General features: G+C 64.4%; 1 protein-coding gene across 4 annotated transcripts in view; it reads left to right on the top strand.

The window, feature by feature from the left end:
- CACNA1H (calcium voltage-gated channel subunit alpha1 H) overlaps positions 1 to 26,036 on the top strand; it is a 60,375-nt gene that overhangs the window by 22,442 nt on the left and 11,897 nt on the right. For 3 of the 4 annotated variants that reach the window (XM_032425865.1, XM_032425864.1, XM_032425866.1), the window contains exons 2-16: positions 12,567 to 12,678; positions 12,785 to 12,918; positions 13,363 to 13,460; positions 15,453 to 15,612; positions 16,316 to 16,634; positions 16,791 to 16,883; positions 17,948 to 18,728; positions 19,793 to 20,235; positions 21,669 to 21,820; positions 22,511 to 22,696; positions 23,277 to 23,394; positions 23,601 to 23,756; positions 23,940 to 24,030; positions 24,131 to 24,339; positions 25,513 to 25,923. In XM_032425865.1, coding sequence (XP_032281756.1) covers positions 12,567 to 12,678; positions 12,785 to 12,918; positions 13,363 to 13,460; positions 15,453 to 15,612; positions 16,316 to 16,634; positions 16,791 to 16,883; positions 17,948 to 18,728; positions 19,793 to 20,235; positions 21,669 to 21,820; positions 22,511 to 22,696; positions 23,277 to 23,394; positions 23,601 to 23,756; positions 23,940 to 24,030; positions 24,131 to 24,339; positions 25,513 to 25,923 — 3,463 coding nt within the window. The remainder of the gene's footprint in view (positions 1 to 12,566; positions 12,679 to 12,784; positions 12,919 to 13,362; positions 13,461 to 15,452; positions 15,613 to 16,315; positions 16,635 to 16,790; positions 16,884 to 17,947; positions 18,729 to 19,792; positions 20,236 to 21,668; positions 21,821 to 22,510; positions 22,697 to 23,276; positions 23,395 to 23,600; positions 23,757 to 23,939; positions 24,031 to 24,130; positions 24,340 to 25,512; positions 25,924 to 26,036) is intronic. The other variant, XM_032425867.1, reaches the window with a different exon arrangement.

Below are 26,036 nucleotides of genomic sequence, written 5' to 3'. Positions count from 1 at the left end.
CTGGGGTCCTGAGTGGGTGGTGGGGGAGGGGGCCTGGGGGAGGCAGCTCCCTGTGGGGCGTGAGGGGGGCTCCCCAGGCCTTCCCGAGGGGGCCTGGGCTCAGCGGCACAGGCGGGGGTCTGCTCGGGTGCAGGGGGTTCTCTAGGGGCTGGAAGAGGTGCCCAGCGGGGCTTGAACGTACTGTACAGGCAGGAGCTTGCTTCTCCTGGGGCTTCCTGTGTCCATCCATAAAACAGGGGCGTCGGAATCCGTGGGCTCCAGAGCCTTTCCAGGGGCTCCTCCAGCTGCCTCACAGGCAGGTCCAGATGGCCTGCGGGTCCGGACGGACGGCAGCCTCGCAGGGAGGAAGAACAAAGCTGAGGCAGGATCCGAATCCAGAGCTGGGGCCTCTGGAGCTTCTAGGGATCAGTGTGGGGCACCTGCCGGCCTGCAGGGGAGCATCTGTGTGGGGGCACGTGCTGTCGCCTCCCCCAGCCCCAGCATGGACAGCCGAAAGTCCTGTGTTCCCTTCCCCACAAGACCCCCCACGAGGGTCCTCGGCTGTCCCTTCTCAGAGCGGAAGACAGCCCCGCCTGCATCTCTGGTCGGTGGGCGTCCCGCTCGAGTTCTTGCTCCTGCGGTCAGCCTCAGCTTCTGCCCCGCTCCGGGGGGATTCCTACGGGGAGTGGGGGGATTATCACCGCGGGAGACCTGGTGCTGGTCACAGGACGTTGGCCCCATGGGGCCCCCATGTCCAGCATCTATCTGGTGTTCATCCCTCGGGAGCCAGTGAGGGCTGGAGCTGCTCTGGGGAGCCCCCAGTGCCCGGGACTCATCCAGAAGGTTCTAGATGCTGCCCCCAGTGGTGGGGCCTCCACCCACCCAGCCTTGGGCTTTGCTCAAGTGTGCTCGTCGGGGCAGCTCCAGGGCCCCTGACCAGCAGCTCGCAGCCTGCAGGAGGGCAGGCCCCATCTGGTGGGACCGCCGCTGCATCGGGGTCCTGGCGGGATAGCAGTGCCCAGTGGTGGTGGTGGGTGAATTACAGAGCGGGCAGCAGGCTGTGGAGGGTGCATTGCCCCCGAGGCTGGCAGGGGTTCAGCCCTCTGCTGGCAGGCTACTTCCTACGCCTGCCGGGGTGGTCAGGGCACCCTGCCCTGTGGGCCCCCAGCTGGCTGTCCAATCCCCCAACACCCTGGGGATTCTTGACCACCAGCAAGTTTGGGAAGGTGCCCTGTGGGTGTCTGTCATGTGTGTGGGTGGGGCTTGGACTCGTGGGTCCCTGACCTCAGCTGGGAGGTTTGGGGACCCTCCTCCCAGCAGGAGGCTCTGGCTGGCCCTCGGGCTGGGGTGCCCCCATGTGCCATGCGAGAGCAGGTGGGCAGGTGTGGCCACAAGGCCCGTCCTCCTTTCTTAATACCCAGTTGCCAGGCGACGCTTGTGGGGAGGCTGGGATTTCCAGGGAGGGGCCAGCTGGTGTGCGGGGGAGGGTGTGGGGACAGCCCTGCTGCGGGGCCCCTTTGCCTCCACGTGGGGTGAGCCAGGCTCGCACGTATGCAGAGCTGTGTGTCTGCACGTGGTGCGTGTTCCCACCACGGTCACTGCGAGTCCCGGTGTGTGAGGACCATGGGGGACTGGGCCACCATGGGTCCCGCGCTCCGGGGGCAGAGCTGGGGAGCTCAGGCCCCAGCCATGGGCTCCTAGCCATGGGGCCAGACGGTGCTGGGGGCTGTGCCAGGTGTTCTGGCCTGGTTCTCTCGCAGGAGGGAGCCTCCTTCAGCTTCCTGCAGACTCTGGGGCCATGGTCTCGGGCAGCCTGCCGGTGGGGGGGTGGAGCAGACCTTGTTCTCCGGGCCGAGTTCCCATGGAGGGAGCGTCCAGTCCCCCGGGGTCGCTAATTCAGGCCTCGGGCAGCTGTGCAGTGGCGCTGAGGCGGCTATTTCTGGCCCGGAGAATTCCTGCCCAGAGCCAGCCCCGAAGGCCTGTCCCCACGGGCGGTCTGTCATCTCCCGCAGGGGCCCTCCTGGCTCTGTGCCCTCTGCCCACGCCTTTCCCTTCCAGGGTCTGGGGGCTCTGCAGAGGAGAGTCACTGGGGAGGCGGCCTCCCCTGGCAAGGTCGGCCCCTCCCGCCTTCTGTCTCCAGGACAAAGCCAGCCTGAAGGGGAGGCCAGGTCTTAGGGCATTGTAAGGCATCAGCTGCTCCAGCAGGAACCCGGCCAGGGCTGTGACCTGGGGCTCTGTCAGGAGAGCTTGAGCTATGGGAAAGAAACTGGGCGGGGGGCTAGCTCCACGTTCAGACAGGAAAATCCCCCCTGCGGGGGGTGGTCAGGGGCCCCCAAGGCGCTTGCGCATGCCGCCACCAAGTGGCTGGCAGGGTCTCCATGAGGGTCCGTGGCCGGCACAGGCGGGCTCCCTGCAGGTATGGTGATTGGAGGTGGAGATGGGGTGCTTTTCCACTCAATTATGCCTTGAAAAAAAATCCCAAATCAAGCTCTTTATTAAGAGTTAAGCGGAGACATTAGCACTCTTCCTAATTAGCATGGTCTTTAAAATGGTGTGCAATTAGAGGGAGCTGTGGGCTTGTGCTCGGGCTCCGTGATGTGTGGATGAGTGTTTAATTTTGTCCGGGGTGGTGGGGGGGGGGCTCTTCCTTCTGGAGAAACGCCAGCCACGGGCCCCGCTCCTCTCAGGTCGAGCCACCTCGAAACTGAGCGTAAGCACATGTCTGTGGTTGCATGTGCACATGGTCCCGCTCAGATGCGTGTATGCGGCGTGCACGGCACAAGGGACGAGGAGTCCGCACACGAGTGGGCACACATGCGCCCAGACATGCCTAGGCTCACACTGGTGCCGGGGTCCACCCTCTGTACCCCCTCCCTCCTGTGGCAGGTGGGCGGGGGTGCCACCAGGCCCAGGACAGTGCCATGCCCGGATTAGCTCAGAAATCATGCAGGGAGGAGGGGCCTCTGTGCCACGAGCCACCGAGAACAACATACCCAGGCACTGGGCTCTGCTGGTGGGACGCAGTGGTGCCCGGGGGTCTGGGGAGCAGGTTCCTCATAGGTTGGGGTCGGAGCTCGCTGCCTAGGGAGCCCCCGGGCATAGCTCTGGAAGTCTCCAGGGCCACCAGCACAGGGAGCAGCTCTCAGAACAGAGGAAGAATATTCTGGCAGCGGGGGGTGTCCCCACGTGGGGAGTGGGCTTGCAGCTTCTCAGCTTCCCAGGGGAGGTGCTCTCCCAGGAACAGCCCAGCCCCCCTGAACTCCCCCCCCCCCCCCCCGTGTGACCCTGAGCCACTGGCTGAGAACAAACAGCTCCATGTTTGGCCAGCAATCCCGGCTCCCCACCCCGGCCGGAGCCGAGTGAGCATGAGTCACGCAGGCCTAGGCTGTGGGTGGGGGGACAGGGATGGGGATAGAGTTGGGGAGAAGGGCTCCCTGCAGCAAGAGTCTGGCCAGAGGGGAGGCAGGGGCAGGCTGGAGCAGAGGGCACCGTTCTGGAGAGGCCATGGGGCACAGACTGGGCACAGAAGCTGGCCCTATGTCAGAGTGGGGAGGGGACGGGGTCCTGCTGCACCCCACAGGGGCTGTGGCAGGTCCTGTCCAGGGAGTTCTTGACAGGTGGGCGGCCCCCTGGGGGCAGCGGTCCTGTGTCCCCCAGGTGGGGATGAATGGGAGCTGGCCACGGGGGACCAAGGCCCTTCCCTGTGCAGAGCCAACGTGTGTGGTGGGGAGAGGCCGAGAAAGCCTTTGATTCCTAACAGTCTGCCTGCAGTCGCACCTGGCGGGGACCCCTGGCCCTCCGGACCCCACTCCCGTCCTGCCCTTCTTCCCAGACACTGACAGGATCTTCTGGACTGCACCCCCCTCCCCCAGATAAAGCCCTGTGGTGGTGGCCCCAGGGGTGGGGGGCTGGAGACCAGGGTCTGGGCTGAGCTGTGGGATTGTTGGAGGGTGTGAGCTGGGGGGGCGGTCCACCTCCCAGACCCCTCCTCACCTTTTCAGCAGCTGGTCATCGTGGCAACAACCTCAGGAAGGAAAGAAACTTCCTTCCATCGTGATCTGGAGTGGCAGCCTCCCACTCCTCACAGAGGCCCCCGTGGACCCGGCACTGCTGCCGTGGGACTCCCTCCACCACTCACCTCGGCCATGCTTGTGTCCTCGCTCACCTCATCAGTCTGTGGTCCTGACACCAGCTGGCTGGGGCTGTGGGTTGGAGCGACTGCAGCAGAAGCATCCGGGCCCCAGCAATGTTGAGCTGCTCCCCGGGGACCAGGTGTGAGGGCAGGTGTGCAGGTGCATACACACCTGCGTCAGATGACCGTCCCACTGCCCCCAGGCCCCTGATCTGCACATGAACGTCCCACCCTGGGCTGGGCCCTGTCGCTACAGTGGAAGCCTTAATCAATTACATCACTAGGTAAGTAAGCAGGAATGTTTATAATTGTCCCCAGTAACAAGGGAAGGTACATCTGTCCTTAGGGGCTGTGCCCGACCCCCAGGCTGGGGCCGAAGTGTGAAGACCTCAGGGGACCTTAAGGCGGCCGGGAAATGGGGCAGGATCCACAAAGGTCTCCGCTCCACGCCTTCTGCCCAAGGGGGCCTCCATGCTCCAGGGATGGAGTCAGCCTCAGGAGACCAGGCTGCCACGAGAGCAGGGTCCCCGACACCAGGGAGCGGACCCCTGCCGGGGCCCAGGTGTCCTTAGGCTTGGGGCATTGTTGGCAGTCCTCAGGTGTGGACCTCCTGAGGCCTGCGGTGTGGGGCTGGAGCCCTGGACCCTGCCAGGACCAGGGGTGCCCCCGCAGGGCCAGGCCCGGTTTGCGGGTCACGGGGGTTAAGCTGGCTCACAGTGCAGGGTGGATGCCGAGCAGCGCTGCCGTAGCACCCGGCCTGCAGCTGCTACTCTGCCTTCAAAGGCTCCCCGGTGGCCAGGCTCAGCCGCTGCCTGGTGGGAGTCTGCTGCCGCCCCAGCCCCAGCCGCCTCTTACACCCTGATCCCGTCACCCCAGCCCCGGGGAGCTCTGGGAGGCGTCCTCAGACGCCCTCCCCGTGGGCAGCCAGACCCACGGTGGAGGGCCACCAGGAGGGCTCGGGAGTGCTGGGGAGCATGTCTGCCCCGAGTTGGGGGGTGGCTGTGCCCTGCAGGGGTGTTTTGAGGCAGGGGAGCCAGGAGGGGGCCCCCACCACACCCACGCTGGCGCTGGGTCTGAGTCTCCGCCCTGTGAGTGAGTGACAGCAGTGATGGGTTTGGAACTCCAGCAGGATGGAGCGGTTGGAAAGAAAAGCCTCAGACACGCAGATTGTTACAGTTACTGAGGTGACGTGCACACGCTCTAAAATTCACCGTCTTGAAGTGTAGCAATCTTGGGGAGTTGAGTGCATTCACAGCGCACCGCAAGCTCCAGCCCTCCCTAGTTCCAGAACATTCCATCACCCCAAAGGGAACCTGTCCCCATTAGCTGTCACTCCCCAGCCCCTGGCAGCCCCTGCTCCCCGGTCTGTCCGTGTTTGTTCTGCTTCACAGACACAGAATCCTACAATCCCTGTTCTTGTGCGCCTGGCTTCCTAGCGAGCGTCCCATTTTCAAGGTTTAGCCGTGTCGTAGCAGTGTGGGCGTGATATGACTGAGCGGTATCGCACGGCTGGACCCGGTGTTTTTGTGCATTCGTGGACATTGGGGTGGTTTCCGCCTTTTGGCTGTCTCGAGCCCTGCGGCTGGGAACACGAGTGTGTGTGTGTGTCCAAGGACCCGTTTGCACTTCTGGGTGTGCTTGGGGGTGGGGACAGTTGGAGGAGTTGTGGGACCTGCCTCCGGGCGGGAGCTGCCGGGAGCCATCCACGGGGGCCCTGCTGCCTGGCTCAGACGTTGTCTGTCCTGTGTGCCGCCCTTGAGGGCTCCCTGGAGGTGCTCACGGGGGCCTGGTAGGTCCCCGATGGTGCAGAGGGGCAGGTCCCGCGCCAAGGCTGGTCCGGGAGAAGCCGTGTCATTAATGGTGTGCATCTCCAATAAAAACTGCTTCGTGTCAGATGCTGGGCCGGGAGGAGGCTGTCACAAGCGTGTTGCTGTGGCAACCTCGGGGGGTGGGCTCACCAGCTGGGCGAGGAGCAGAAGGCCCCTAGACTCCCGCCACCATGAGCAAGGGGCCGAGTGTGTGCCCTGGTGGACGGGGACCCTTCCCCAGGCCTCCCCCGCTCTGACAGCCCACGCGGACTACTTGGGCCTGGGCTTCGAGATGCCTCACTTGCCGTCACACGCGTCTCGGGAGGCCCAGAGGGCAGAGGCAGGGACAGCCTTGCCCCATCTTGCCAACTCCCCGCCCCGAGCCGTGGCTCCCCCGACAAGGGCTTCTCCCAGAACTCCACGTGCCTCTTGGTGCATGTACGTCCAGCCGAGTCCTAGGGAAGTGAGCCTCTGCACGGGAGCGCTCTTCGTGAACGGTCTCCGCCGCTGCTGTGTTCCCCTCCGTCCACCCAGCATGGGTTTCTGCTAATCTCGGCGCCTCCACCGCAGCGTCACGCCCGTAGAGACACTGGGACGTTCAGTCGTCCGTGGTCGCCGGCAGTGCTTCCTGGCTCACTAGCCTGGCCGCACGCACCCTTGGGCGGCCTCCCCAGCTCCCCGGCACTGTCCTTGTCCCAGCGCTCGTGTGGACAGAGGGGCCCAGAGGGGCCAGGGTTGGGGAAGGCTGCACTGTGCTCTGCGAGGTGGGCCGGGTCTGGGGGTCTCCCATGCTGCCCACTGGGCCCCCATGTGGCCGGCTGGGTCCGTGTGGGGTGTTTCTTCCGGCCCCAGAGCGGTTCTGTCTCCAGCCGCCCGCTCAGCTGTGTGGGTACCGTAGACGTTTTCTCATGAGTGGCCCGGGATTGTTTTCTTCTGCGGGATGGGCTTTTTACCCCATGAATAAACATAAGCTTTTCTCCTTGATCAAACTGCAAAAGCAAGGTTGGATGCTCAAGAGGATGAAGGTTGGGGGGCCAGGGCGGGGGCAGCAGGCCTGTGTGCACAGTAGCAGGGAAGGGCCCTGTACCACCTCCCCCAGGGCAGGGAAGGGTTTGCCCACCAGCTGTCCATGTGGGGACAGAGGGGGGCGCTTGGTGCAGAGTGCCGGGCATCAGTGGGCCACCGTGCGTCTGGGGGCAGGTGCGCGTGCATGTGGAGCCCGTGGACTGGCTGAGCTCATCCCTACACCTCCCCTGCCTATCGGGGCCCCTCATCCACACCACAGACTGCAAGCCCCTTCGAGGTCAGAGGCTGGTCCCCGAGGGCCCAGTGTGGGGGTCTGGGCTCAGTATTCCCGATGGGCAGTGGATCAGGATGGCCCGTGGATCAGGATGGCCCAGGGCTGCCTCCCAGCCATGTCCGAGTCAGGAGACCCTGGTGGGGGGCTGCCGTGGTACAGAGCGGACGGCAGGGAGGTGGGGGAGGCTGCTGGCCTGACCTGGGCCGAGACATGAGGAAGAGGAGACCGATGCCAGCCCGAGTGTTTGGGCCACCCCACCCTGCGCCCCCTTCTTCCCACTGCCCATTCCCCGCCGCCTTCCCGGGCGCAGGGACACTCACGCCAAGCTGTTGTGGATTTGGTCTAATGGAGCTTAGCTGGCGGAGCAGATTGCCCTGGGGGGCGGCAGGCGGGGCTGGCCTGCTTGGGGCTTTCTCATCTTCCAGAGACAGAGCTTTGCAGCTCTCTCCATGTGATCTCACGATGGCCCCTCAGGGAGCCCAGCCTGGGGGGTCAGGGCCCAGTCCCCACGAAGCCTGCCTCGTGGCCACCCCGCCGCAGCCTTCCAGCCTCCGTGTCCCCCACCGGTCTGCGTCTCTCAGCGAGGGGTGTCCAGCTCGCCCAGCTGTGCCCCCCTGGCAAAAACACGATGTCCCCTCCCTCCGTGTCCGCGGCCAGCCAGGGGAGCTGAAGTGGCCTTGCCAGGATGAGGGAGGGGACAGGGGACATGGAGCCTGCTGGATGCTTCCCTCAGCACCTGAAAGATAACCGCCATCACTCCCATCGTGCAGCTGGGGAAACTGAGGCTCAGGGTGAGGGGTGGGTAGTGGTACTGTCAGGGGTCAGGCTCGTCCCCTGGCTCCGAGCTGGGCAGGGGGAGAAATGGCTCACTCCACAGGTCTGGGGGCCCTGAGCCAGCAGGACTGGGTGGCCGTGGGGACCTGCGTGCAACGATGAGGATTTGGCTCAGAGGTCTAGGACCACCCTTCGGGTCACACTGTCCTGTGCCATACAGGCCTCTGTGGGGACCCTCATAGAGTGTCAGGGTCCCCTGTTGGCACAGCTGCTGGTGAGGGACCAGCAGCCCCCAAAACGTGGGCTGAGTGGTCATGAGCCCCTTCTGGCTTCCGGGCCCGGTCCCAGCAGCCTCACACTTCCCAACCAGTGGCATCTTCGTGCAGAGATGACCGTGCCTGCTGCGGTCACCCCCACTTCCAGGCTGTCCCCATCCACTGCCCACAGCCAGGGACAGGGGAGAGATGGTGCTCTCAGGCCAGCGCCATCTTCGAAGCCTCAGGCGGTGTGCTCTGCTTAACCAGCTGGGAGTCAGAATGAGAAAGGGTGGATCGATGGGTGGTGTCCAGTAAAGCCTGGGTCAACGTGAGCAGCACCCCCAGGCTGCTCAGCAGGCCCCGTCCAGAGCCTCCTACCCAGCCCTCTGTGGGTGTCTGGGGCAGGCCGTCTTCAGCACCACGGACAGCAGTCACCTGGCACTGCCCCTCGAATCCACCTCCTCACCCGCTGGGCCTGGCCTTGGGGTGTCTGCGTGTGGGGTGCATTGGAGCCCTGGTCTGAGAGGCCGTGAATCTGGCACTGAGAGCGACAAGACAGGACTGGGGCCCTCCTCCACCCCACTGGGGGAGGCCTGGCCATGGGCGCCACTGCACGAGTGGGAAGGTGGTGCAGTGCTGGCTCGGCACCTGCTACCCCACTGGTCCCGGAAAGACCTGAAGGGGAGGGAGGTGGTGGGAAAGACTGGCATCAGGCCAGGCTGGGGGCAATATGCTGGAAGGGTGGGGCCCGCAGCGTGCGCATGGTACTTGAGAGGTCCCCCAACAGACAGGATCTTTGCTCCCAGTGCTGAGAGAGGCTCTGGGACCCCGTCTCTCATTTATGAGCATCCCCCCCACCAGCCTGGGTGGTGCAGGCCCAGCCCAGGCCCTGGGAGGTTCCTGGAGCTGGATGGGCTGGGGCCAGGGTAGTCAAAGGATGTGGGTCAGGGGGCTTGTGGCCGGACAGAGCCTCCCGGGGCTCTGTGGTCCTGTGGCAGAGACCACGTCACTCAGCGTTGGACTCGGGCCCTGGGCAGCGCCACAGCCCCCTCCCTGTGCCGGTATGGCCACTGCCTCCAGACTGCACATCACCTTGGCTTCCTTGGACCCATGGTGGAAATTGACTCTAATTTGTAGAAGTTGGTTCAAAACCTAAAGGATTTTTAATTAAAACCCAGAAAATCCATCTGTGTAATTAAGTTACTGGGCTCTGGATGAGGAACCGGCTGGCCCTGCTTGTCCTCAGCTGCCCACTAAGGTGTGACGGGGGAGGGGGCTGGCCTTGCGCGTGCAGGGGGCCGCTCCAGCCCTGTGACCCCTGGGCCGGCTGCCCCTGTCTCTGGGGAGCCTCCTGGCCATCTGAAGGGCCAGTGGAGCCCCTACCCAGGACAGGAGGTGCAGGGTAGTTCTTGGGGTGTCTCGGGAGAACCGCGTATACATATGACATCTTTACACAGACCAAGGCAAGATCTTGGGGCTCGGGTGCAGGACCCTAGGGTCTTTTCACTCCCAGGTGTGTGTCTGGGGTGGTGGAGGGAGAGAGGCAGAGGCTGTACCATTAGGATGGTAACCCGAAAGGGGCGAGGTCCTTGGGGATGGATGGAGAACTTTTTAGGTGCCCGGTTTGGTTGTCCCAGCCACCCCAGTAGTGTCCCCACTTCTTGGATGAACCTGCTGGGCACTCAGCCTTCTGCCCCTTGGGGTCCTGAGCCTGCCAGGCATGCCTCATCGGTGGGGCAGGCAGGCCAGGGCCCATAGGACCAGCAGAGTCAGGAGGAAGCCACGGTTGGTGGGTGGGCTTTGCTTGTCAGCAGTTTGGGAAGATGTAGAGGTAGGACCCCAGCTCAGGGACTCTTAAGCAGGGCTGTCTTTTCCAGTTGCTTGGGGCCTAGTTTATGGCTTGTCCTCGGAGTGAGGGCCCCTCCTAGCCCCTCCTAGCCCCTGATCTGAATAGTCTCATGGATCCTGGCCTGAATCCAGACTCACTGGCCTCACAGCCCAGGATCACTGTTGAGGACAGAGGTCCTCAGCTTTGACACCAGCTCTGGGGTCCGGGGCAGGTCCCCTGCAAGAATCCCCAGACCAGAAGATGCCTTTACCTGCCCCTTTCATCCCCACCTGGCCCTCTGCTCCAGGGCCACACCACGGTGTGGCTAGATATCTTGAAGTACTGTGTGTGTTGGGGGCGGGGGTAGCAGTGTTGGTTAGGGGCTTGAGAGTAGCTGGTAGGCTTCTTCCGGGCTAGGTACAGGGAAGGCATGAGTATCCATCACCTAATGGTGGAGGGCACCTGGTAGTTGAGGTCACTCTCCCTGGTCTGGGCGATGTGAATGAGCTTGGGTACAGGCGGGGGAGAAATCAGGCCATGGGCTAGAGAGACAAGAGTCCCAGGTGTGGGTGAATGGTACTGGCGGACAGGAGAAGCTGGGGGGCCAGGGCTTGACTGGTCTGGAAACCCTACTGCTGGGGCAGGATGTCTGCAGGAGTGGGAGGGGGGAGCACTCAGGGTACAGGGAGAGCTCGGCATGTTGGGACAGGTTCAAAAGGGGCAGACAGCCCGCACACCCTCACTGGGTGGGTGCACACCCTGGGGGCCCAGGCTGGTGTGCGCTGCCTCCCAGGGCGGGGGGTCGGGGGGGGAGCGTGCACCTGCGTCTACCTGGGTCAGGGTTGGGATGCACTCCCTCACACCGTCCGACCGTCGCCTGCCCTCCTGTTGCCCACCCGGGGCCTCCTGCTCTCCTGCCGGGCCTCGTAGGGATGTGGGGGGTATGGGGGGGTTCGTCTCCTTGCAGGCGGGTCTGCTGACCCATTCTGTTTAACTGGGAGCATCCCACCTGCTGTGACACGCACAGACGTCCCTCCTCAGAGGTGTGACTGCAGCAGTTAAGGGACAAAGGGTCAGGAGGCCAGGAAAGCAGTGCAGCCTGAGCCCCCCGTGACACAGCCTGGGACCGGGTCTGTGCAGGGGGTCCCCAAGACGCCCTGATGGAGCCTTGCTGGTGCACATAGGTGCAGCTGTCAGCCACGGCACTGTGGCCCCCCACCCCCACCCCACGGGGATGGCCTGGTCCCGGCCCAGCACCTGAGCAAGCACGTGTGCCAGGCCCCCCCAGGTGGGGCTGGGGGCCGGGTGCTGCTTTAGTGGGAAGCTGGCTTCTGTTCCCTGCAGCCAGACCCGGCCCAGGCCTTGTTACCACCGAGCCCATTAACTGTAATTACGGCGCTCTGGGCGGTCACATAATGATGGTGCTGGCCTGGTGCCACGCTGTACTGTGCGCTGTTGGCCCTGCCCCCGCCCCTGCTGTGGGGCGGGGGCTGCTTGCAGACCCTGACGTGGGGATGGCGTGTGGGGTGCACAGAATGCCCCCAAGCCCTCCCGGCCACCAGGGGTACCCGTCTGCATCCACAGGGTCTGCATGGAGCCTAGCTGCCCCACGCAGCCCGGCTCTTCTTCATGCCTGACCCAGCCAGCCCAGCAGAGGGCTTCCCCAGTCCCTAGCGAACTAACTGGGGTGGGGGCGCGGGGTGCACCCCTTCCCAGAGACCGCCGCCCTGGGCCAGGCCACCATGCAGCCTGCATGGAGCCCCAGCGCCACCTGGTGGCTGCTCCCAGCATGTCCGGGAGGTCACAGGTGGGCTGTGGTCCCCACACCGGGGAGCCTGCAGGGTGGCCCGGGTGCGGAGTGTGTGAGGATGCGGCACGCCCTGCTGAGCCGGCTCCCGAGGCTCCCACCCCACCTGGACGCCCACTCGCTAGCCGGAGACTCCTGGACGGGGCCGGTCACTTGGGCAGCTTCTGCTCCGGGACCGGGGGGCCGGGGGTGGGGCAGGGCGGCGAGGAGGTGTCCTGCTGGGTCCCCGTTGGTCCAGGTGCTCAGGAGGGCTGCAGGTCCCCCACGCCCAGCTGCCGAGCTGATAGAAAGCTCTCGTTCCTCGTCCCAGTAGCTGTGGTCGGGGCACCCTTGGTCTGCTGGAGTCACGTGGGGGTTAGCGCGGGCACAGCCTCACGGTGTGTGTGCATCCATAGCACGTGTTGGGGCCCAGGCTGGACAGAGCCTGTGAGATGGCTCCCCGAGTGTCCGGCCTGAGCTGGGGCACCGGTGTTGTGGGGAGCCTGTTCTCCGGCCCCTGTCCAGGGGCCCACGTGGGGGTGTGCTGGTGCTGCACACAGTGGCCAGGGTCGCGGCTCTGCCTCTCAAGGCCCAGCTGACGGGGTGCTGGGGGTGGGTCCCAGGGCCCCGCTCCCCGTGCTGCTCCCCTGTGGCCGTGTCGCAGCCTCCGGCATTGATCCTTAACTCGGCCGCTTGCCCCACGTGGTTCGAGCACGTCAGCATGCTGGTCATCATGCTCAACTGCGTGACCCTGGGCATGTTCCGGCCCTGTGAGGACGTCGAGTGCCAGTCGGAGCGCTGCAGCATCCTGGAGGTGGGCCCAGGGGCATCCGGAGGGCGGGGGGCACAGCCCACTGGCCATGGCCAGCCTCGGGGTGACCAGCTGGCAGGACTGGCTCTCAGGCCCCGCCTCCCTCCAGGCCTTCGACGACTTCATCTTTGCCTTCTTCGCGGTGGAGATGATCATCAAGATGATCGCCCTGGGCCTCTTTGGGCAGAAGTGCTACCTGGGGGACACGTGGAACAGGCTGGATTTTTTCATCGTCATGGCGGGGTATGAACCCCTGGCCAACAGAGCCAGCTGGTGCAGGAGACCCAGTGGCATCGGTGCCTGACCAAGCCTGGCTGGGAGCCCTGCCCCCCTCGGGCCCCGCTGGCTGCCCCGGGATCTGGCTGCCCTGGGGTCCCACCAGGAAGAGGGATGGGGGTGCACTCTGCAGGGGTCCGGTGGGGCCGATGTTGGGAGGCGGCTGGGGGTTGGGGGGCCAGTGCGGCCTCTGCCAGGGAACAGGACACTACCCCACAGCAGTAGGGGTGGCAGGACGGACACAGATGGTCTGTGAGTGGTGAGGGGCCCCAGGGAGGCTCGGTGCACAGCTCCAGGACCAGGCCTACCAGCCTCGGCTGGCAAGGTGCCCTGGAGAAAGGTGGTGCTCACCCCTGCCCCCGGGGCCCTGCCCACCCCTTGAGCTTCCCTGTCCCTCTGCCGCTCCCCCAGCATGATGGAATACTCGCTGGATGGACACAACGTGAGCCTCTCGGCCATCCGGACGGTGCGCGTGCTACGGCCCCTGCGCGCCATCAACCGTGTGCCCAGTGAGTGACCCCTCTCCTGGGACAGGGCTGCGTGTCCTGCCGGCCCTTACTGAGAGCTCTCCAGGGTCCCCTGGGGTACAGGAAGCCTACATTGTCTGCTCCTGGACTCCCCAGCCCTGGGGGAGGGGAGGCAAGTCTGCTGCTCACCATGGGTCCCTGAGGATTGGCCACTTCTTGTCTGGAGAGGACACGGCAAACCTGGACCAGGTTGGGATGTGATAGGCAGGCTGCGTGGGGTCTGGGCTCCCCACCGTGCTGCTGAGTGAACCTCAGACTCCCCATCTGTACATTTGGGGTAACACCGGGGGCTGCACGGGCCCTGGTAGTTTCATTGTCTGGCACATGCGGGGTGAACCTCAGGCCCTAACTCTGCCAGAGGGATCTGGTGCTTCCGGGAAGCCTAGAGAAGCTTCCGGAAAGTCAAGTGGCTGCTTGTTTGGAAAGCGGCCTGTTCTCACACAAGGGGATGGTTTGGGATTTTTTCCATCTTACGAGTATTCACTGCTGTTACTTCTCCCAGGCAGGAGGGCAGTGTCCGTGGTACACCGTGTAAGGGGTGCATACACATGTGTGCACGGGTCTGCACGTACCACGGTCAATACCAGCTTTTCCAGCCACTGGGCCCGAGTCCTGGTGTCCTCAGCACCCAGGCCTGGGCAGTCAGGGCAGGTCCCACAGCTTCCCCTAAGAAGTTGCACACCCTTAGGGACAGGTACGTCCTTCCCCGGGCCTGTCCGCTCCACCAAAGGGCTGGGGTCATGGAGGTGTGCTGTGCTGTGGGACCCCTGGGCCTTTTTTCCACCTGCCCACCTGGCTCTATGCTCAGGGGTCAGACGGCGCTCAGATGCCTTGTGAGTCTGGGGAAGTTAGCCTCTCTGAGCCTCCGTTTTCCCACTGTAACAGCCAGATGTTAGTGGTACCCAGAGAGGCTGTGTGAGGTGAGGTGATGTGTGCGGCTCCCAGCTGTGCCTGGTGCCCACCACACAGACGGTCTGCCCACCTGGGCCCACCTGTGAGCGCAGTAAAGTGGCAACGAGACCCATCCCCGCAGATGTGTCCTTTTCAGCCTGTCTGCACCCAGCATTGCACACCAGCAGTCTGGCCTCCTCTGGGGACACCCCCCGTCCCAAATAGGGAGCCTGCCCTGGACAGGATCGGATGCTCCTTATAATGAGCCCCAAAAGGTCACACTAAGGGTTGCATCTCCCTGGGTGCCTGGGGTTCCCTCTGACCCCTGGATCGTATCTGTGACCCTTTGAGCCAGCTGATGTCTGCCCAGGGCACGTGCCTCCTGATCCCGTGCGTCCCTCGTGAATCTTCCTCTCAGCCGTTTCTGACACTTCAGTGCCACTCCTGGCTGTGGCTCGCCCCCCGTGACCCCAGGGGCCTGTTCTGCCATGTGCTGTGCAGCCCCCCTCCCCAGAGCGCTGCTCCCCGAGGCCTTGTACCTGCCCCCTCCCCACCCCCTGGCCCAGGGTGCAGTGTGCTGCTTTGGCCCTGCCCTTGCTCATTTGGGGAAGGGAGTCATCCTTGCTGAGGTCTGGGAAGGGATAGGCCCAGGTAAGTGGGGGGCACATAGGGCTTGGCTGGCCCACTCCCAGATTAATTTGCATTCATCCAGCGCCCAGGCACAAGGGCTTCAAAACTGCCTCTCAGAAACCCGCCACCTGCCCTGGGGGTCCCTCCCTCCAGTGCAGGGCTCTCCTCCAGTGCGATTTGCACAGGACATGGGAAGAAATTCTCCTTGTAAGACCCCAGGCTCCTGAGTGTTGGAGGCAGCCCAAAGCCTGAGCTCCTGGGGGGCCCTGAGGCTGGGGCTGTTGGACTCCCTCAGGGCCTGCCGAATGTGTGGGGACTCAGTACAAGTCCCCCCCGGAGTTGCTAATACCCATTTGTGAACAGCGGGAGGGCTCAGGGCCCACTAGAGGGGCCGGGGGCTAGAAGGAGTCCGGGAGGGCTCTGCTGTGCTGACTTCTTTCCCTGACCCTGCAGGCATGCGGATCTTGGTCACGCTGCTGCTGGACACTCTGCCCATGCTCGGGAATGTCCTTCTGCTCTGCTTCTTCGTCTTCTTCATTTTTGGCATTGTCGGCGTACAGCTGTGGGCCGGCCTGCTTCGGAACCGCTGCTTCCTGGACAGCACCTTTGCCAGGTGCGGGGGCTTAAGGGCTCTTCTGGCTTGTGTGCCACCAGCAGGCTCCTCCCCTCCAGCCCCACCCCCTGATGCTCCCCCCTCCAGCCCAGCCCCACCCCCACCCCCAGCAGGCTCCTCCCCTCCAAGTCCACCCCAGATATCCCGCCCCCAGTAGGCTCTTCCAGCCCAACCCCCTGGTGCTCCCCTCCTCCAGCCCCAGGTGCTCCGCCCCCAGCAGGCTCCTACTCTTCCAGCCACACCCCAGCAGGCTCCGCCCCCAGCAGGCTCCTCCCCTCCAGGTCCGCTCCAGATGCTCCGCCCTCAGCAGGCTTCTCCCCTCCAGCTCCGCCCTCAGCAGGCTCTGCCCTCAGCAGGCTCCTCCCCTCCAGCTCCGCCCTCAGCAGGCTCTGTCCCTACCAGGCTCCTCCCTTTCAGCTCCACCTCTAGGGACACGCTCTTCTCAAGAGTATTTTTAAGTGGGGTTTTGTTTTTTGGATCTATTCCTGTTTTTATGTTTGTTTTTATGTGTGCTTTTGTCTCTTTTCCTGCTAATTTGTCCATTTCACCGTTTCTGTCCACTTATCTCTTGTTTTTATCTTTTCCAACTCTATCTCACACTGTTTCTCTTTGTTTTTCTGTGTCTGCATCTCTCTCTGTATCTCTGCTTCTCTCTCTCGTCTGTGCATCCCTCTCCGGGTGTGTGCCTCCCGCCTGCCTGCAGAAACAACAACCTCAGCTTCCTGCGGCCGTACTACCAGACGGAGGAGGGCGAGGAGAACCCCTTCATCTGCTCCTCGCGCCGAGACAACGGCATGCAGAAGTGCTCGCACATCCCCAGCCGCCGGGAGCTGCGCGTGGAGTGCACGCTGGGCTGGGAGGCTTACGGGCAGCCGCAGGCCGAGGGGGCAGCAGGCACCGCCCGCAACGCGTGCATCAACTGGAACCAGTATTACAACGTGTGCCGCTCCGGCGGTGCCAACCCCCACAACGGCGCCATCAACTTTGACAACATCGGCTATGCCTGGATCGCCATCTTCCAGGTGGGTCCCCGCTCTCGGCTGAGGGCCTGGGCCTCAGTTTCCCCATCAGTAGGGGTGGGAGGGCACTGCGTGTGCGGGGCCACGGGGGGACGCAGGCGAGGAGGCCCCTGCCACCCTCCCAGGGCCGTCCGTGTGTGCAGCCGCCTGCCCCCCCAGGTGATCACGCTGGAGGGCTGGGTGGACATAATGTACTACGTCATGGATGCCCATTCCTTCTACAACTTCATCTACTTCATTTTGCTCATCATTGTGAGTGCGGGCGACGGGGCGAGTCCCGGGGGCTGGGTGGGGTGTTCACGGCCACCAGTGTCTGTGGGTGGAGGTGCCCTGACAGCGGGACAGCCGGCCGCAGACCCCAGAAGTCCCCTGTCGGTGGGCGTTGTCGTGTCCCCGACGCCATGCCCTCCCAGCCTTCCCTAACTCTCAGTGTTGCCGCACCGGCTGAACTGCAGGGCAGGGCAGCAGAGAGCCAGGGCTGCCCACGGGGTGGCAAGGGACTTCTGCCCGGCCCCCAGCGGGAGGTAGTTGGGGGGTGAAGCCCACCTCCAGGAGGCCTCAGGCAGCACCCCAGGCCCTCCCACGGCTGGGTCCTGTTTGGAGGCTGCAGAAGACGCAGGACCGTGTCTTGGGGTCCCAGCCTTCCCCCCTGTTTATGGGCCTGCAGACACAGCACTGCACAGAACAGGTCACCCCAAAGGCATGGGTCTCTCTAGTGTGGGTTTCCCTGCCAGGCACGGCCCTCCACAGTGTACGTGGTCCTCCAGACACGGAGGTGTCACAGGCAGGGTCTGCGAGGACCCCGCTGTGAACAGAGACAGGCGTCCTGCCTCCTTGTTTCTGACCACGAGCAGAGAGTGTTGGAGGGTGACCCTGCATGAAGGAGGGGAAGTCAAGGGGCTTTGAAAGGTCTGCCCTGGGGGGAGGGGGCGAGCCGTACAGATGATGGGAAGGAGGGTCTCCCCGCCACCCCCGGCCTGCGTGTCCCCCACTGTCCACACGTGGGCTGTCTAGATAGGCAAGCGGCACTTATTCCAAGCCTCCCATGGCAGGTGCTGACATTTGGCTTCGCATCAGCAGGGACCCCACCATTCTAGGGTGTCCGCCCTGGCCCTGAGAACAGGCAGCATGTAGTAGGGCTCAGTGTTGCCTCGAGGATTCGGTCACTGCCATGTTAGAAGCAGCCCCCGCCCCCACTGCCCGCTCCTCCCGCCCCTGACACCCTGTGACCCTCTTCCCTAGCTCCCTGGGTTAGCAGCCCAGCGAGTGAGTCGCGGCTGGGTCACGGGAGGCTCACCACTGCCCGCCTGCTGCAGGTGGGCTCCTTCTTCATGATCAACCTGTGCCTGGTGGTGATCGCCACGCAGTTCTCGGAGACCAAGCAGCGGGAGAACCAGCTCATGCGGGAGCAGCGTGCACGGTACCTGTCTGATGACAGTACGCTGGCCAGCTTCTCGGAGCCGGGTAGCTGCTACGAGGAGCTGCTCAAGTACGTGGGCCACATCTGCCGCAAGGTCAAGAGACGCACGCTGCGCCTCTACGCTCGCTGGCAGAGCCGCTGGTGCAAGAAGGTGGACCCTAGCAGCGCCCCGCATGGCCAGGGCCCCGGGCGCCGGCCAAGGCGGGCGGGGAGGCACACGGCCTCCGTGCACCACCTGGTCTACCACCACCACCACCACCACCACCACCACTACCACTTCAGCCACGGCAGCCCACGCCGGCCTGGCCCCGGGGATACCAGGCTAGTGCGGGCCGGGGCCTTGCCCTCACCGCCCTCGCCGGGCCGTGGGCCCCCTGACGCCGAGTCGGTGCACAGTGTGTACCACGCAGACTGCCACGTGGAGGGGCCACAAGAGAGGGCCCGGGTGGCACACACCACAGCCACGGCAGCCGCCAGCCTCAAGGTGGCCACGGGGCTGGGTGCCATGAACTACCCCACCATCCTGCCCTCGTCCGTAGGGGGTGGCAAAGGTGGTACCGGCCCCGGGCCCAAGGGGAAGCGGGTCAGCGGGCCTCCAGGTGCCGGAGAGCACAGCCCCCTGAGCCTGAGGGGCGCCGACCCCTATGAGAAGATCCAGCATTTGGTCGGGGAACACGGTAAGGACCCACCCCCCGCTTGTGGAGAGGAGATGGGACCTGGGCTGGGTGAGCCGTGAGGAAACGGGACTTCTGGGATGTCTTTGCCACTCGCGTGCTCTCCAGGGAGGCCCTGAGTACCTCGATGAGCCTAGCTTTTTCCTTTTTCCTTCTGAGCTCTGTAAGAAGGGAGCTGGGGGGGCCCGGGTATCTTGGACTCTGACACCCCCAGCCCGGAGAGAGGGCACCGGGTCTCCTTCCACCCTACAGCCAGCCCCAAGCAGCCCCAATGTGAGCAAGACACAGCCTTTGCCAACGAGGGTAGGAGAATTCCAAGACTGACTCACCCCGTCAGAGCCCCAGGCTTGTGTCCCGTTGGCCCACCTGGCCCCGGGAGAGACCACACGCCCATGTCTGTGGCTGGCCCCCTTTCTGGGTGGGGATGCTGGGGCACAGGGAGCAGAAGGTAAAACTGGGGTCACAGAGCTCCCGAGGGTCTGGGAAGGGGCCAGGGTGGGCCCCAATATACTCATGGTCCCCCCCAGCTGGGGCTCAGCTGCACCCCCCTTGGACAGGCAGTCGGAGGGACGCTGGGTCCTATCAGACTTTGAGGCCTTCCCAGATGGTGTGTGCAGGAGCGCGGGCCACAGTGCATCTGGAGCAGGCAGGGGTGTGTGTGGCCGGCCTGCCGTGGCACGTGTGCTTCCAGTCCGGCCTGCTCCGTAGGGCTCGGAAGCTGTGGCGCGTTGAGGCCACGGCATGCCATTGGCGTGAGACACACCTCCGGTTCCGGAGACTCCGCACAAGAAAACCGTGTATGGTGGTTCCTGGGTAGTTTTTGCGTCTCTCTCCTATCAGCCACGATGGTTCAGATACGTTGGGTCGGGTAGAACGTTGAAGTTAATTACACCTGTCGAATGTTGGTACGAGAAAAGGGCTCGCGTCTTGTTTCTGTGGATGGCGCGGATGGTGCGTCTACAGGCAGATTAAGCGTCTCTGCTGCGGGTGCACACGCGTGTACCGCTTACCCCACGGAAGCCTCGCTGGGCTGTGGCCTGACCCTGCCTGTGCCCTTCTCCCTGCAGGACTGGGCCGGACCCCCAGCCGCCTGTCGGGCCTGAGTGTGCCCTGCCCCCTGCCCAGCCCCCAGGCGGGCACGCTGACCTGTGAGCTGAAGAACTGTCCGTATTGCACCAGCGCCCTGGATGACCCCGACTTCGAGCTCAGCGACTCTGAGAGCGGAGGCTCGGAAGGCAACACGGTGTATGAGTTCACACAGGATGTGCGGCACGGTGACCACCGCGACCCCATGCAGTTCCCCCCGGCAGCAGACGTGCCAAGCCAGGGCAGTGCACGGCCACGGGCGCAGCGGCGGGCGGCCCCAGGCGAGCAGGGCGGGCTTGGCCACGTCTGGGCCACCTTCAGTGGCAAGCTGTGCCGAATCGTGGACAGCAAGTACTTCAACCGCGGCATCATGGTGGCCATCCTCACCAACACGCTGAGCATGGGCGTTGAGTACCATGAGCAGGTGAGGGTGGGGGCGGGTCAGGATGGTTCTCATGACCCTGGGGAGCACGTCCTCCTGTGGGACCCCGTGGATGGGCTCACGGGGGTCGGGGGCCAGGGACGGGTTGGAGCTGGGTGTGGTCTGTCACAGGAGGTTTTTGTCTGTTGCTCGACAGATACTCACGGCTCTTTCGTGGGTTGGGTCTCTGTCAAGTAGTGAACACAGACACACACGGCGTGGTTTCCGTGTGGAGGTTCTAGCCCCACCTGGGGTCCGAGGAGGCCACACGGACTTAGAGGCACCAGGGGCTAAGGACATGCACCCAGTGGTGCTTCTGAGGATGGGACGCCCCCAGCTTAGCTCTCATAGAGGGGCTCCCCTTACAAGAGCCAGGGCCACTGGTCATGCCCACTATGGTGCTCCTTGGCGGTCACAAAAGGCCGGAGTGTGGAGAGGCCCCTAGGAGGAGGCGGGGGGGTCATGTGTGGCCCCCCCGCAGCTGTGGAAGCTGTCAACCATGCATGCTGGCCCTCCTCGACCCCTGCCCTGGACCAGGGCCCAGCAGGGAGGGCAGCGGCCAGATTTGACAGAGAGAGGGGGTCCTTTCTGGGGACCACTTTGGTGACCAAGTGTCTCACTCTTGGATTTTTCTGGCCACTTAAACGATTTTTTTCACTCTGGAACAATCTGGGGAAAACGCAAGCAGTGGTAAACTTCAGCAGGCTGTGTGTGGGGAGGCTCTTTCTGGGTGGGGGGAGCCGAGGCAGGGACATCGGGAGGCTTCAGGGGAGTCCCTGGTAAGGAAGAGCCTCTGCACGTATGCACACATTTGTGTGTATTCTGTCATATACGTGTGTGTGCGTGCAAGTCCTACCGGTGCAGGTGCGCGTGTGCTGGTATGCGTGCACATGGACAGGCACACGTGGGTGCACACAGCAGGTCACGTGTTGGTAAATGCTCAGGCGTGCACACATGTGTGGAAATATTTACACTAGCACGGTGTGTACATGCACACACACGCACAGACACACAGGTGAGGCAGCATGCCTCAGTAAGAAAGGCTCCTGGAGTGTGTACCACCAGGAAGGGGCGTGTGAGGCCAGCAGGGATCAGGGCAGCAGATCAGAGGCGGCGCCCGTGCCGTCTGTACCCTGGGCTCCCCCCCGCCCACCCTGGAACCCGGGAGCAAGTGCTCCTGGCCCAGTTCCCATGGCCCGCACTTGCTCCGGTGCTCAGCCGCGCCGCTGGGCAAGTCCAGCAGGGTCCGGGCAGCCGGGACAGCCGGGGTGGGCGCGCCGGGCGGGCGGTGGTCCAGGTAGCATCCGGTTAGGTTGCTTCTGAGCGGCCGCCTCCGTGGAGCCTTACCTGCTCCTGGATTCCTGGGAGCAGTGAGCCTCGTTCACGGCGGGGTGGGAGCCGTGGGGGGGCACTGACGGCCTCCCCGCCACCCACAGCCCGATGAGCTGACCAGTGCCCTGGAGATCAGCAACATCGTGTTCACCAGCATGTTCGCCCTGGAGATGCTGCTGAAGCTGCTGGCTTGCGGCCCGCTGGGCTACATCCGGAACCCCTACAACATCTTTGACGGCATCATCGTGGTCATCAGGTGGTCCCTCATCTCCCGCCTGGGCCGCAGGGGCCCGGGAAGCTCCAGGGTCAGGCGAATACGCCCCGAGGGGGCTGAGCCCCAGTCAGAGACAGGCTATCACCAGCGGAGTCCTCTCCCTGGGGCCAAGTTCTTCCCCACTGCCACTTACACATAGTCCGCTGCATCGCAGATAGATGTTTCTAGAACATAGGGGAGCTGTTCCCTGCAGGAACAGAGTAGGCGCTCAGCCACCCAGCTGGAGGTCACATAGGTCTCAGCCCCTGCAAGGCAGGCGAGCTCGCCTATGGGGCGTCTGCTGCGGCCAAGTCAACACAAAGGAGTGGGAGAATCTGGGGTAACTGTCCCCCAGGAGGAAGCAGGGCCCTCGGAGTGCAGGGGTTCCCCCAGCAGGGAGGAGGCTAGGCACAGCTAGCCGTGAAAGGCACAGGATGGGGAAGGCCAGAGCCCGAGGTCCGGCAGCTTCAGGGGGTCGGCAGCCACCAGGGACGACAGTTAACTAGCGGGCTTCAGCGACACCGCCACAGCCCCTCAGTCTCCTGGGTGCCTGGACACAGCCACGCCTCTTCTCGGCCACGGGGTCAAGGCGGGCCGCCGTGCCTCCGGCCGGCATCCCTGCTTTGGGAAGGGGACGCGCAGGGACCTGTGGCCGGAGGACAGGACCCTGCTGACCCCCGCCCCGGCCCGCAGCGTCTGGGAGATCATCGGGCAGGCAGACGGTGGCCTGTCGGTGTTGCGGACCTTCCGGCTGCTGCGTGTGCTGAAGCTGGTGCGTTTCATGCCCGCACTGCGGCGTCAACTGGTGGTGCTCATGAAGACCATGGATAACGTGGCCACCTTCTGCATGCTGCTCATGCTCTTCATATTCATTTTCAGGTGGGCTGCCCCACCGAGAGGGGCAGACCCCTCCCCGCCGCACCGCCCCATGCTCCTGGGGCTGGGGGGCAGGAGCCCCCAAGTATCGTCACAGGTGGATGGCCCCATGGAGTCACTCACTAGCACTCTCCATGTGCTCATAGCTGAATGGGGGGACGGGACAGGCCCCCAGATGAATGGGTCAGGGACTGTGCCCCAAAGAGAGCAGAGAAGGGGTGGGGGCAGCCAGGCCCAAGTCCATAGCTCTCAGCTGGTATGTGCTGAGCGCCTGCTGTTGGCCAGCCTGGCCTGGGGTCAAGCCCCAAGGATGGGCTGGGGCAGAGGACGGCCCAGGAGGCTGAGTGAGACCAGCACCCCGGGTCCCTCCCACCCCAGCCTCAGTCTCCCCACCAACCATTTGGAAACAGCTGGGCCCTGGGCACCAGGAGGGAGGCCCTGTAAACCGGAAGGCTGGGGCCAGGCCAGTGGGGAAGGCATGGCAGAGCAGTCCCTGGGTGTGGAGGTGACCACGCGGCGCTTCACCTGCTGTCCGCCTCCCTGCACCCGTCCCCAAAATCACACACCCCTGCTCTGCCTTCAGCATCCTGGGCATGCACCTCTTTGGCTGCAAGTTCAGCCTGACGACAGACACCGGAGACACGGTCCCCGACAGGAAGAACTTTGATTCCCTGCTGTGGGCCATTGTCACTGTGTTCCAGGTAAAGCCTGGGCGGGCACCACCGGTGGGAATGGGGGTCCCCAGGAGAACCACCGTCCTGCTCCAAGCAGCCCCCGAGTGTGTGCCTTGGCCTTTCTGAGGCCGGCATGGGGGGATGCCCTGCAGAACCCCTGCCACCCCTGGGCTTGCCGGCGCCCCCTCTCCCCTGGTCTGGGGCTCTCCCTGCCTCACGGCCCCTCCCCCCAGATCCTCACCCAGGAGGACTGGAACGTCGTCCTCTATAACGGCATGGCTTCCACCTCCTCCTGGGCCGCCCTCTACTTCGTGGCGCTGATGACCTTCGGCAACTACGTGCTCTTCAACCTGCTGGTGGCCATCCTGGTGGAGGGCTTCCAGGCAGAGGTGAGGGGTGGGAGTCCCGCCCAGACTTCCACAGGGAGGGTGGGTTCCTCCATCCTGCAGCCACCACACCTGGCCCTGGCGGTCACTTCAGGGCCCAGCCCTCCCCAGGGAGTCCGCCCGTGGGTGCTGGGTACAGATGGCTCCCACCTGAGGGAGGTGTGCCTCCCGCTCTGCGGGGCGCAGGGGGATGCCAACAGGTCCGACACGGATGAAGACAAGACATCCACCCACTTGGAGGAAGATTTTGACAAGTTCCGGGATCTCCGGGCCACGGGTGAGCGTGGTGGTGCTGGGACTCCCGTGGGCAGGCTCTGGGCTGGCAGAGTCCCTTCCTGGAAGCCACGCAGGTACCAGCCTCCCTCTTCTCTCTCCAGAGATGAAGATGTACTCGCTGGCCGTGACCCCCAATGGGCACCTGGAGGGCCGCGGCAGCCTGCCCCCTCCCCTCATCATGCGCACAGCAGCCACGCCCATGCCCACCCCCAAGAGCTCCCCACACCTGGACCCGGCCCCCAGCCTCCTGGACTCGCGGCGTGGCAGCAGCAGCTCTGTGGACCCGCAGCTGGGCGACCAGAAGTCGCTGGTAGGGACCCTACCCTGCCCCGCCCCGGCCTCAGTGCACCCCACTCGCCCGGTCCTCATGGCCTCTCCCACAGATGAGCATGGGTCCCACACACCCCCCGGTCACACCGCACAAATCCCTGTCCCCGAGTGGAGGAGGCCGGCGCTCTGTTTTTCTATAAATGGAGCCGGGAGCCGCCGCTCTTGCGGAAGGAGCGTAAGCAGAGCAGATGTGGGAACACGCGGCACCCCTTTCCAGCAGAATGCCAGGCGGGGAGTTTCTCTTCTAGATGGGAATAAAAGATAAAAGCCGGCAGAGCACAGAGCGTGCATCAAAGGAGCAATGAAAGGGACGGTGGAAAGGCGGCCCGTGATAGAAGCTGGGCGGGCGTCCCACAGAGCCGGCACCACGGGGCTTTCTGCGAGGACCCAGGAGATTCCGCCCAGCACCCGGCCCACTGCGGCTTCTAAGGCGGGGAGGGTGGGCCGGGGGGTTGTGGGGGAGAAGCTCACCGCCCAGGGGAAGCTGGGGGTGGGGGGTGTGGACACGGAGATAGGACGTTGCGTGTCTGTAACGGAGAAGCCCCCGGGCTGAGCAGCGTAGATGCATCCAGCCCGGCTGCTGGGGACCGAGGTGGGGGACGGGCAGTGTAGCAGGGGAAAGCCCGGCCCGTGCTGGCCCCGGGAGGGGAAGTGAGTGACAGCAGGGAGGATGAGGCAGCAGAGATCAATCCCTGTCTCTTCTCAGACAGCAGCTCAGTTTGTCTTTACAAGTCCCAAGCGCTGCCTGTTAGGAGCAGATTTGGGTCCCCGCACCCCAGCCGCTGGGGCAGTGTCTGAGGACGCGTGGCCCGAGGCTGGTCCCAGGCTCGTGGATAAGCACCTGCGCCGGCCCTCCAGCCCACGACGGCTGCAGGTGGCCAGCCGCAGCCCGGCTCGGCCCTCGGACACTCGCTGCCTACGTCTCTAACTCACTGGGGACAGGCTTTGGGCCGCAGGCGTGCCGTGGAAATGCCGCCTTGCTGGCTGCTCAGTGGTAGGGTCATCTGCGCAGTAAAGGAGGTGACCCCCGTGTAGGTGCCACCCACGGTGTTAATAGTAATGCCATTGGTCAGGAGAGGCCTTTTTGGCCATGGCCCGGGATGTGTGAGGGGACTTGGGGGCTGGCCCTGCTCACTCCTCACCCCCCACACAGTCCAGCCTCCGAAGCTCGCCCTGTGCCCACTGGGGCCCCAACAGTGCCCGGAGCAGCCGGCGCTCAAGCTGGAACAGCCTGGGCCGCGCACCCAGCCTCAAGCGGCGGAGCCAGTGCGGGGAGCGTGAGTCTCTGCTGTCTGGGGAGGGCAAGGGTAGCACGGACGAGGAAGCGGAGGATGGCAGGCCTGGGGCAGGGGCCTCTCCGGGGACATGCCCCCCCCCGCTGCGGCGCGCCGAGTCCCTGGACCACCGCAGCACCCTGGACCTGCGGCCCCCACGGCCAGCCGCACTGCTGCCCCCCAAGTTCCACGACTGCAACGGGCAGGTGCTGGCCCTGCCCAGTGAGTTCTTCCTGCGCATCGACAGCCACAAGGAGGATCCGGCCGAGTTTGACGACGACATGGAGGATGTGAGTAGAGGCCCATCCCCATGCCTCCTTCCTGTTGTGGACTCGTTCCCCAAAGCAGAACCAGAGGCAGGGACTGGGGACATGCCCTGCGTGGGGTCTCATGCACCCCAGGT

The sequence above is a fragment of the Phoca vitulina genome, unplaced genomic scaffold (genome assembly GCF_004348235.1).
Source record: "Phoca vitulina isolate PV1807 unplaced genomic scaffold, GSC_HSeal_1.0 scaffold33, whole genome shotgun sequence".
NCBI classification, from domain to species: Eukaryota; Metazoa; Chordata; class Mammalia; order Carnivora; family Phocidae; genus Phoca; species Phoca vitulina.
The sequence above is the reverse complement of the archived record's forward strand: the minus strand, read 5'-3'. Positions and strand labels throughout refer to the sequence as shown.